The sequence below is a fragment of the Palaemon carinicauda genome, chromosome 42 (assembly GCF_036898095.1).
Source record: "Palaemon carinicauda isolate YSFRI2023 chromosome 42, ASM3689809v2, whole genome shotgun sequence".
Lineage (NCBI taxonomy): Eukaryota > Metazoa > Arthropoda > Malacostraca > Decapoda > Palaemonidae > Palaemon > Palaemon carinicauda.
This window is the reverse complement of record NC_090766.1, coordinates 52984130-52995893: the sequence shown is the minus strand read 5'-3', so window position 1 is coordinate 52995893 and position 11764 is coordinate 52984130. Positions and strand designations below refer to the sequence as shown.

Below are 11764 nucleotides of genomic sequence, written 5' to 3'. Positions count from 1 at the left end.
AGATTTGCGCTGACTCGCAGCGGTGCCCTTTTAGCTCGGAAAAGTTTCCTGATGGCTGATTGGTTGGAAGTATTCGGACAAAAATACTTCCGACCAATCAGTTATAAAGAAACATTTCCGAGCTAAAAGGGCACTCCTTGCGAGTCGGTGCAAATCTGCCTCACTAAAAAAAATGACTGTAAATACTGAATGTCTGTAAAAACGAAGATCAATCTTCGACAAGGAATTCCATTAACAGGAAGGCAGTTAATAAATAGATAAATTAATAAACTAACAGCTGAAACTGAGAGATTTTGAGATAAAGACTCTAGTCAAACAGTTGATGACAGATAAGATAGCGTCAAGGTTAACACCATATAATGTCATTGACAATACAGTCTGTAAATATGTAATGAAGGAATATATATATATATATATATATATATATATATATATATATATATATATATATATATATATATATATATATATATATATTATCATGGATTTAGCAGATCTTTGGACATTATCTAATGCCTTGGTTTACTGTATTGTTTTCTAATATTTTTTAAAAACATTTTAGTAGACATGATATCTGCTATTTGGGGTCTTCGTGTAATTTAGATTCTGCGATTACTAATATAATTTGTTAAAATCAATTTTAAAAGTTTGTGGAACTTTTATTTTTGCTGGAAATAGAATTTTTATCAGTGAAATTTGAGAAGTGCTCATGCTACTTGAATGTGGAGAGAGAGAGAGAGAGAGAGAGAGAGAGAGAGAGAGAGAGAGAGAGAGAGAGAGAGAGAGAGAGAGAGATGAACCAACATAGCTTTCTCTTAATTCCACCCAAAAAGCACGCTTTGTTCTCTCTTGAACCTGTTCATTTGTTTATGAAATCTGCCATCTCCAGCCCTCCGGAATAGATGCCAGATTCCACCTGTTAGCGTAACTCCTTTCTCTCCATCTCTCTTATTTTTCGGTCCCGTTTACCGCCATGGCGAAGTGAAAAACACCATTAATTTAGGAGTGGGGGGAGAGGGGTAAGTAGCCCGAGAGGAGCCGATTAACTGCCATAACGGAAGAAAGGAATGTGTCTGTGACAAAGGGATCTTTAGTGTCAACAGGAAGAGGGAATCTATAATGTTATCATCATAGCGATGGAGCTCTGGCAGGCTAACGATCTCATTTAGGAAGGTGGATTTTTTTTTTTGGGGGGGGGGCAACCTTTATATATTTGGATACGTTTATGTATCTGTTTTTGTGTTGACAGCAATATGGTACTTTTTTTGTGGCATCTAAACAAAATATTCTTAAAATAGTTTATTTTAGATTGTTCAATACTTCTCTTGTAGTTTATTTGTTTCCTTGTTTCATTTCCTTGCTGGACTATTTTCCTCGTTGGAGCCCTTGGGCTTATAGCATTCTGCCTTTCCAATTAGGGGTGTAGCTTAACTAGTATTAATAATAATAATAATAATAATAATAATAATAATATATCTTTTCCCCACACAATGTGTATGCATATATATATATATATATATATATATATATATATATATATATATATATATATATATATATATGAACATATATCACAAGCACACGTGATTTTAATTAATGTAAATATCACCCACGAAATGCATTTAATACCGAATTCTATCTTGGGAAATACATATCCACTTGGAATTCATTTTATGGTAACAGCTTCTGGCCGTACAGGTGGTGGTTCGAATCACCACCCGGCCAGAAGCTGTTACCATAAAATGAATTCCAAGTGGATATGTATTTCCCAAGATAGAATTCGGTATTAAATGCATTTCGTGGGTGATATTTACATATATATATATATATATATATATATATATATATATATATATATATATAGATATATATGTATGTATATATATACATATATATATATATATATATATATATATATATATATATATATATATATATATATATATATATATATATTACTGTATACATAAATATATATTCAATGTAGGCGTTTCTAATAGCAAGTCAGACTTATTTCAGATAAATATTGTAATTTGTTTTAGATAATCTCGATTTGGCGACTAAATATGAAATTATCACCTACCAAGATTAGATAAGGTTCTTCAGCCTCTTATCAGTGTGCCAGAGGGAGGCAGCCTGTGCGTCCTGTCTATTTTGATAAGACTTGATGGCTCTGCTCTGTTTCAGCTATTTTTTTTAGCCTTCTTTTTCCGCTATTATTTCATTCCTTTGGTTGGCTACGGTTTTTTTTTGAGCTCTTTTTTTACCTTCTTTTTTCCGCTATTATTTCATTCCTTTGGTTGGCTACGGTTTTGTTTTGAGCTCTTTTTTAACCTTCTTTTTCCGCTTTATTTAATTCCTTTGTTGGCTACGGTTTTGTTTTGAGCTCTTTTTTAACCTTCTTTTTCCGTTTTTATTTAATTCCTTTTTGTTGGCTACGGTTTTCGTTTTGAGCTCTTTTTTTAACCTTCTTTTCCGCTTTTATTTAATTCCTAAGGTTGGCTACGGTTTTGTTGATAAGCTCTTTTTTAACCTTCTTTTTTCCGCTTTTATCTAATTCCTTTGTTGGCTACGGTTTTGTTGGGCTCTTTTTTAACCTTCTTTTTCCGCTTTTATTTCATTCCTTTTGTTGGCTACGGTTTTGGTATGAGGCTCTTTTTTAACCTTCTTTTTCCGCTTTTATTTAATTCCTTTTGGTTAGCTACGGTTTTGGTATGAGCTCTTTTTTTAACCTTCTTTTTCTGCTTTTATTTAATTCCTTTAGATGGAATTTGCATTGGGCAGAATAGCATCAAATACCCCAGGGGAACATGAGAAACTGGAGAGGGGGCATACCAACTTTTGTTTTATTATTTAGTTTTTTCCAGCCAGTGTTAATTCATTGGCATAGAATGCACTAAAGCAATGGTGTGTGCAGTCTTGTTATAAATTTATTATATAATAGTGGCAAAATAAAAAAATTTTATGAAAGGGCTACACACAAACACAACACACACACACACACTCACACACACACACACACACACACACACACACACACATATATATATATATATATATATATATATATATATATATATATATATTATTTTATTTTAAGGACTGCTTTCCTGGTCCTTATATATATATATATATATATATATATATATATATATATATATATATATATATATATATTATGTGTGTTTTGTTAATTTCGATAAAATACCAGCTACTCTAAAGCATTACCTCCCAATCCTCCTATTTTTTTTTTCTTTATAGCAAATACATTTAATTTCACTGCAACATCCACATCCACCACCTACTGTTGTAACCATTTCAACGCATTGCATTCTTGCATACTGGCATCTCCCCTGGCCCAGCTCCTCATTGTATTTGTTGTACTCCTGGTCAGCTATCTGATATGACCTTAGTTCCCCCTGGGTCACCTGCCTCCCAGCCATGGATTCCATTCTAGCCAACCAACCGTTAAAACCCCGCGCTTCGTTCTATGCTATGGAGAGTGTTTCGTAATTCTAAAAGTTTATCTGTACATCGGTTAAATGTCTGTCTGCCTTTCATATTTCTAAGCTCCTTCTGTTGTTTATTGTCTTCATTTCTACCTGTTCTAATACTTGGCTCTTCACATACCCCAACCTACCTCCTTGGTATCCTCTTCCTCCTACCCTACTCCCAAAATCCTCTGCTTCTACGTCTCTTGGTTCCCCGCCTCCCGCCTCAGGTGGTGCAGGGTGGCGATGGCTGAGGTGCCTCCCCTACTCCCCCCTCTGGACCTGGGAGGGGGGTTGGGGGGGGGAGACAACAACCAGGTAACGTTGTGTGTTGTGAGTCAGTGTATCCAGTAAGTGTTTGGTGGTGCGGACGAACAGGAGAATTACTTCGTTGTCTCTTTGAGAGATGCTGTGATTCGCTTTGTCTGCGAGACAAGTGACAGTGCTTCTTACACTGTGTCTAGGAGTGATTTCAATAAGTGATATATCGGTGCCATAATATCTCTTAGAGGAAAGGAATAGTTGTGAAGAATAGTTTGATAGTTTTCAAACTGTGGTTCTGTCTGTGTTAAATATTTACGAGTTCTTAAAGCCATTTATGTGATGTTTACCCTCTTGAAATGACCCCCTCGGTACCGAAGAGCCGTTGTTTCTTCTTGTCAAACAAGCAAGCATGCCTCGTAACAATGGAATCGAGAAGCCGGCGCAAGTAGTTGTCGTATGTTGCGTTAGAACGGCTCATACCATTGTTGGGTTTAAAGATTTTGCCGTTCGTATATAAATAAATGATCCAACTTAGACTGAGCAACGCTCTTCATTCATGAAGATCCGGGAGGAGAAGGAGGAGGAGTATAAGTGATAGTAGTAAACTCGAATGCTATTTCCGGTCAGCAGACCTTTGTCTAACAACGAGGCAGAAGTTTTGACAGACTGAAACAATGCAGACGATTTTGGTTTTCGAGTGTTGATGTGGGTGGTGCTTTCACAAATGATCAGGCAGGAGGTGTACGAAGGAGTGGAGTGGTGAAGCAGCAGTCAGTCAGTGGTCCTTTCTCACGTTCATCGCGCAAGTTGGAAACCTTAGCCGCTTGTCCTTGAGTCTGAAAGAGGATTTAGACCCTTTCAGAAAAATCATATACACGAGAAAACCATGGGGGTAATTATTACGTTTAAAGTTTCTACTGTTTCTTTCTCATCTTTACCTCGCTGTCTTTAGTCTGTCTCTGTAGGAGATTATTATGATCAGAAGTAATCGTGCGAAGCGAGTGAGCAATGATGTCTCACCTGTTGCCTGGTGTAATTGTTTCAAGAAGTTATCGAGCATTTGGCGTCGACCCAAGAATACGCACGTGACCAGTGAATAAATTCTTCTGAGCCGTCGCTGTTTATTGAGCCTGTTTGATCTTGCTGTGGCGTTTGGCTCGAGGGAAATATCGATTGAATAAAACCTTGCTTCGCTATAACACTGGCAGTTGCAGAGACTTTTAATTCTCGTGTTGATCAATATGAGACCCTTGTCTGCACGCAGTGTTCCGATATTGCAGACCGCCCATTGCACCGATTCTTTAGTGTAGGCGGCGAAATACTTGTGGTATGCAAACAGGTTGGCCCCGTCCGTTTCCTCTTCTCTCTCTTTCTCTCTCCGTCTGTTTGATGGGATGCTGTACTGTTCCTGGTACTATAGGTCAGGGGGCCATTGTGGTAATGGGTCACTTCAAGTAGCTAAGCGAGATGAGGATGAATAATTATTTGTTCATGATTTATATAGCCTATATAGATTACTGTTTTTTTTATTTTATTATCTTTTATATATATATATATATATATATATATATATATATATATATATATATATATATGTGTGTGTGTGTGTGTATATGTATACTGTGTATATGTATATATATATATATATATATATATATATATATATATATATATATATATATATATATATATATATATAATGTATATATGATATATATGTGTATATGTATATATATATATATATGTGTATATGTATATATATATATATATATATATATATATGTATATATATAATATATATAATATATATATATATATATATATATATATATAAATATATATATATATATATATATATATATATATATATATATAATGTATATAAATGTATATATGTGTATATATGTATGTATATGTGTATATATGTATGTATGTATGTATATGTATATATATATATATATATATATATATATATATATATATATATATATATATATATCCTACGCATATTGACGCAAAGGGACTCTGTTAGATTTTGCCAATCGTCTCCATCTTGAGCTTTTAAATCAATACTTCTCTATTCATCATCTACTTCACGCTTCATAGTCCTCAGTCATGTAGGCCTGGGTCTTCCAACTCTTTTAGTGCCTTGTAGCAGTTGAAAATTTTATATATATATATATATATATATATATGTATGTATGTATGTATGTATGTATGTATGTGTGTGTGAATGATACTGGTTAAGCTAATGCATACAAACCGATTGCAGCGCCACTATTTTTTTTAGATTTAAAGTTGCAGGTGATTCGGTAATTTATTTCTTTTTTCAATTTTCAAAAGCACCACACCAATTGCAATTAATTTTTTCTCTCATTATTATTATTATTATTATTATTATTTGCTAAGGTACAACCCTAGTTGGAAAAGCAGGATGCTATAAGCCCAGGGGCACCAACAGGAAAAATAGCCCAGTGGGGAAAGGAAACAATGAAAAATAAAATATTTCAAGAACAGTAACAACATTAAAATAAATAATTCCTATATAAACTATAAATTCTTCAACAAAACAAGAGGAAGAGAAATTAGATACAATAGTGTGCCCGAGTGTACCCTCAAGCAAGAGAACTCTAACCCAAGACAATGGAAGACCATGGTACAGAGGCTATGGCACTACCTAAGACTAGAGAACAATGGTTTGATTTTGGAGTGTCCTTCTCCTAGAAGCTCTGCTTGCCATAGGTAAAGAGACTTTTCTACCCTTCCCAGGAGGAAAGTAGCTACTGAACAATTACAGTACAGTAGTTAACCCTTGTTATTATTATTATTATTATTATTATTACTTACTAAGCTACAACCCTAGTTGGAAAAGCAGTATGCTATAAGCCCAGGGGCTCCAACAGGGAAAATAGCTCAGTGCGGAAAGGAAAAAAGGAAAATAAAATATTCTAAGAAGAGTAACAACAATAAATATCTCCTATATAAACTATAAAAACTTTAACAAAAGAAGAGGAAGAGAAATAAGATAGGAGAGTGTGCTCGAGTGTACCCTCAAGCAAGAGAACTCTAACCCAAGACAGTGAAAGGCCATGGTACAGAGGCTATGGCACTACCCAAGACTAGAGAACAGTGGTTTGATTTTGGAGTGTCCTTCTCCTAGAAGAGCTGCTTACCATAGCTAAAGAGTCTCTTCTACCCTTACCAAGAGGAAAGTGGCACTGAACAATTACAGTGCAGTAACCCCTTGGGTGATGAAGAATTGTTTGGTAATCTGTGTTGTCAGGTGTATGAGGACAGAGGAGAATCTGTAAAGGATAGGCCAGACTATTCGGTGTCTGTGTAGGCAAAGGGAAAGAACCGTAACGAGAGAGAAGGATCCAATGTAGTACTGTCTGGCCAGTCAGAAGACCCCATAACTCTTTAGCGGTAGTATCTGGCTTTCCTGTGACCAAGTTGTAATGATCTTCCTAATTCGGGTAGTTGAATCAGTAGAACTTCAAAAGTTCAAACTTATTGCAAATGCTGCCATGTGAAACAGGCTGACATAAGTTTTTATAATTGATATGTGGGATATCTCTCAATGATGTTACTGATTTTAAGATATTCTATTTGTTCATTACATCTCATGTCTTTTTATTTTCCTTATTTCCTTTCCTCAGTGGGCTATTGTTTCCCGTTAGAACCCTTGGGCTTAAAGCATCTTGCTTTTCCAACTAGGGTTGTAGCTTAACTTGTAATAATAATATTTTGTTCTTCCCGTTTATAACAGAATTTTGTTCAAGTTCTTGATTGTCTCGATAGACTTGCATCGTTCGAGTCGGTGGGATAAGTTATCATAACATCAGAAGTTCGTTATCTGTTATCTTTGTTGCAACAGTTGTCGTATTTCTAATTTTTGAGTCTCTAAAGTGTTATCTTAGTCTATAGGCCATTATAGATAATGTTTTAATTCTCAATATAGTGTGATAAAACATTTGTTACTTTTTTATGAGATTCTTAAATATTCGATTATTGTTACATACTTTAAGGGCGGCTTTTCAATAAAACATTTGTTACTTTTTTATGAGATTCTTAAATATTCGATTATTGTTACATACTTTAAGGGCGGCTTTTCTGATCCTATCGTTTTTTTTTTTTCAAGTTCTTAAGTATTCAATTATTGTTACTTTAAGAACTGCTTTCTTGGTCCTATATCGTAGGGGAACCCTTCTCACTACAGGACCTAAACTTTCAGTTTATCGTATATTTAATTAGGTAGTTTGCATATTACACTTCATAACTGGTGTTTGTTATCAGTTCCACATTATCGAAGTACTTTGAGAACAAAAAAGTCCATAGTTTCTTCTTGAACGAAATATTCCTCACACAATAGTTTTATTACCAACATATTGAATATTTTTATAGCCTCAATTTTATGAGACGAAAGTTTCATTCAATGATGAGTTACTTAATTAAATTAATGAAGCTCCTTTCCTATAAACTGTTTAGATTATGATCTATTTCAAGGGCTGCTTTTCTGGTCCTATACAGCAGAGGAACCCTACTCTCTACCGGACCTTCAAAGTCATTTTGTTTTAGGCATTCCAAGGCATTTTTGGTCTTTGAAGTATTTCGGACCATTCATAGCGTATCACGTCAAACAACCAGCCATTAAAGCGTTCTATCATTGACACTATTGTTATTATTATTATTATTATTATTATTATTATTATTACAAGCTAAGCTACAACCCTAGTTGCAAAAGCATGATGGTATAAGCCCAAGGGCTCCAACAAGGAAAAATAACCCTGTGAGGAAAGTAAACAAGGAAATAATAAACTGGAAGAGAAGTAATAACAATCAAAATAAAACATTAAGATAATTAACAATATTAAATTAGATCTATCATATATAAACTATTAAAGCTTGATAAAAAGAAGAGGAAGAGAAACATGATAGAAAGAGCGTGCCCGAGTGTAATCTCAAGCAGAGGTCTCCAAATTTATATAGTGGCCATGATCGGAGTATATGATTGATGGTCTGGGCATTTACTCCACTTTCAGAGGATTGGTCAATTTTAAGGCTCCATTTAACTAGATTGTCACCTGTTATGTAGCTCTGTTGAGGGCACACCAGTCACGTCTGGGAGATAATGCCCCATCAGGAACTTCATCAGTTGGGTCCTTCACTGTTTTTTTTTTGTTTTTTTTTGCGGGGGGGGGGGATTAGTCTCCTGTCAGAGTCCCTCTATTAGTCCATTCTATCATTCTCAATAGAGTTGTGAGGGCCTGTTGGTAAGGTCCTTGCCTAGTGATTGCCAGACTGGGGTTCGAGTCCCTCCCAAAACTCGTTAGTTCCTATGGTCACTGCAACTTCACCATCCTTGTGAGCTAAGGATGGGGGGTTTGGGGGGAGCCTATAGGTCTATCCGTGAGCCATCACCAACCATTGCCTAGCCCTCCCTGGTCCATGCTGCTGATCACATGGTCAGTTTCTAGGGCAGTGGTTCTTAACCTGTGTTCGATCGAACCCCAGGGGTTCGGTGAGGCAGTCTCAGGGGTTCGGCGGAGGCATCAGCAAATGTAAGATTGATTTGCAATAAGGATTCATTATGTTATTGTGTGAGGTTCATATTGTTGATTTTGTTCCTTGAACACAGTGATTCTGTGTGCAAATGATGCATGGTTCATATTGTGCATTAATACAATATATACCTATGTCTTGAATTTGAAATATATGCCGATATATTTAGGTGTAACTTTCTTTTTATTTTCCTATTTATTTAATTTACCTATATCTTATATATATATATATATATATATATATATATATATATATATATATATATATATATATATATATATATATATATATATATATATATATATATTTCCAACTATGAAGGGTTCGATGAGTGTACATATGACACTTACGGGGTTCAGTACCTACGACAAGGTTAAGAACCACTGTTCTAGGGCATTGTCCTGCTTGATAGAGCAATGTTCCTTGCCTGTGGCATTCGCGAGCGGCCTTTTAAAACAAAAGCATCTTCCACGACCCCTCCACCATTCCTCTTGACAGTCGTCTGTAAGTTGAGTGTCATTTGGAATGATACACAGTAGCACTGCGGTCTAATTAAATAGAAGGAAAAAAACTGCTAATTATGGCATCCGTAGGGTCTTGTCAAACAACGTGACCCGAGGGCGTCTTCAATCCCATTAAATCTCGAAGACGTTTGCGGAGATATTGTGTTTCCCCTCTTTTTTTACTGACTAACTGCAAGATAATTTCCTGAACTGTTTAGGTTGTGCGCGTGTCATCCATTTAAGAAGTTTACTGAGAAGCATCCTCAAGATATTCTCTCTCTCTCTCTCTCTCTCTCTTCTCTCTCTCTCTCTCTCTCTCTCTCTCTCTCTCTCTCTCTCTCTCTCTCTCTCTCTCTTTTAGTTAATCTCATGTATCACCGAGTTCCCACTTGATTGAAACCGAATGAGTGTTTGCCTTTCTTCGGTATTCGTCTTCCCCCCCTCCCACCCCCCGTGTGCATTTCTCAAAGAAAAGAAGTAGGTCGAGTATTTGCCAAGTTGAACGAATTTGGTCATTTTGAAGGTTGATTTCCTTCTGTCTTCTGGTTTATTTTGGTTATTTTATTATTATTATTATTATTATTATTATTATTATTATCGTTATTATTATTATTACTTCCATCGACGGTATGTTTGAGTTTGCATGATATGAGTTTAATTCTTATAGTGTATGCGACCCTTCATAAATGACTACTAAATATTCAGATATGCACACACGCAAATTCAACCTTTCCCACTACCTTCCTGTTTTGTAACTACAACACGGCAGTTTATGCAATTTTTGGGAGACTGTGGTTTCCGTGTGTACCTCTCAGGGTATCCCCTCTCACCTGGTTATGACTACTCCTACCCCCTACCTGAGGGATGGGGAGAGGCCGAGGAGTCATCATCTGGCAATGCCACTGAGCGTGACCAGGTAGATTATATATAAATATATATATATATATATATATATATATATATATATATATATATATATATATATATTTATATATTTATATATATGTATATATTTATATATATGTATATATATATTTATATATATGTATATATATATATTTATATATATGTATATATATATTTATATATATGTATATATATATTTATATATACATATTTATATATTTATATATTTATATATACATATTTATATATATATATATATATATATATATATATATGTGTGTGTGTGTGTGTGTGTGTGTACCAGACACTTGCACTTTATTATATAAGGGAGATGGTTCTCATACAAAATTGATAGATGTAGTTCAATTGTAGAATACTTACAAGGAAAGCATGTTATAAGAACCAATCCACTTCTTAAGAAAAATAAATTTCTTCTTTTTTTACGTCAGGATACCATTTCATATATTACCTACTGAATATCAGATAATATATATTTGTTTTGGTATGTTTATTACCTCCCTTTTGGAACTACTGCAATTCTTACATTACCTCTGAATACATTGGCAGCTACCAATTTATTTGTCTTGACAGCTATCAGTTTATTCTGTTTTTACAGCTACCAATTTATTTTTTTTCTTGGTAGCTACCCTACCGATTTATTCTTTCTTGGCAGCTACTCTACCAATTTGTTTTTTCTTGGCAGCTACGCTACCAATTTATTTTTTCTTGGCAGCTACGCTACCAATTTATTTTTTTCTAGGCAGCTACCCTACCAATTTATTTTTTCTTGGCAACTACCAATTTATTTTTTCTTGGCAACTACCAATTTATTTTTTCTTGGCAGCTACGCTACCAATTTATATTTTCCTTGGCAGCTACCCTACCAATTTATTTTTCTTGGCAACTACCAATTTGTTTTTTTCTAGGCAGCTACCCTACCCATTTATTTTTCTTGGCAACTACCAATTTATTTTTTCTTGGCAGCTACTCTACCCATTTATTTTTTTCTTGGCAGCTACTCTACCGATTTATTTTTTT

At 34.8% G+C, this 11764-nt stretch overlaps 1 protein-coding gene across 1 annotated transcript in view; it reads left to right on the top strand.

Moving 5' to 3' along the window:
* Nucleotides 1-11764, top strand: part of LOC137633155 (uncharacterized) — a 619863-nt gene that overhangs the window by 366598 nt on the left and 241501 nt on the right. The window contains exon 7 of the mRNA XM_068365313.1: nucleotides 4488-4647. Within this exon, the coding sequence (XP_068221414.1) occupies nucleotides 4488-4647 (160 nt within the window). The remainder of the gene's footprint in view (nucleotides 1-4487; nucleotides 4648-11764) is intronic.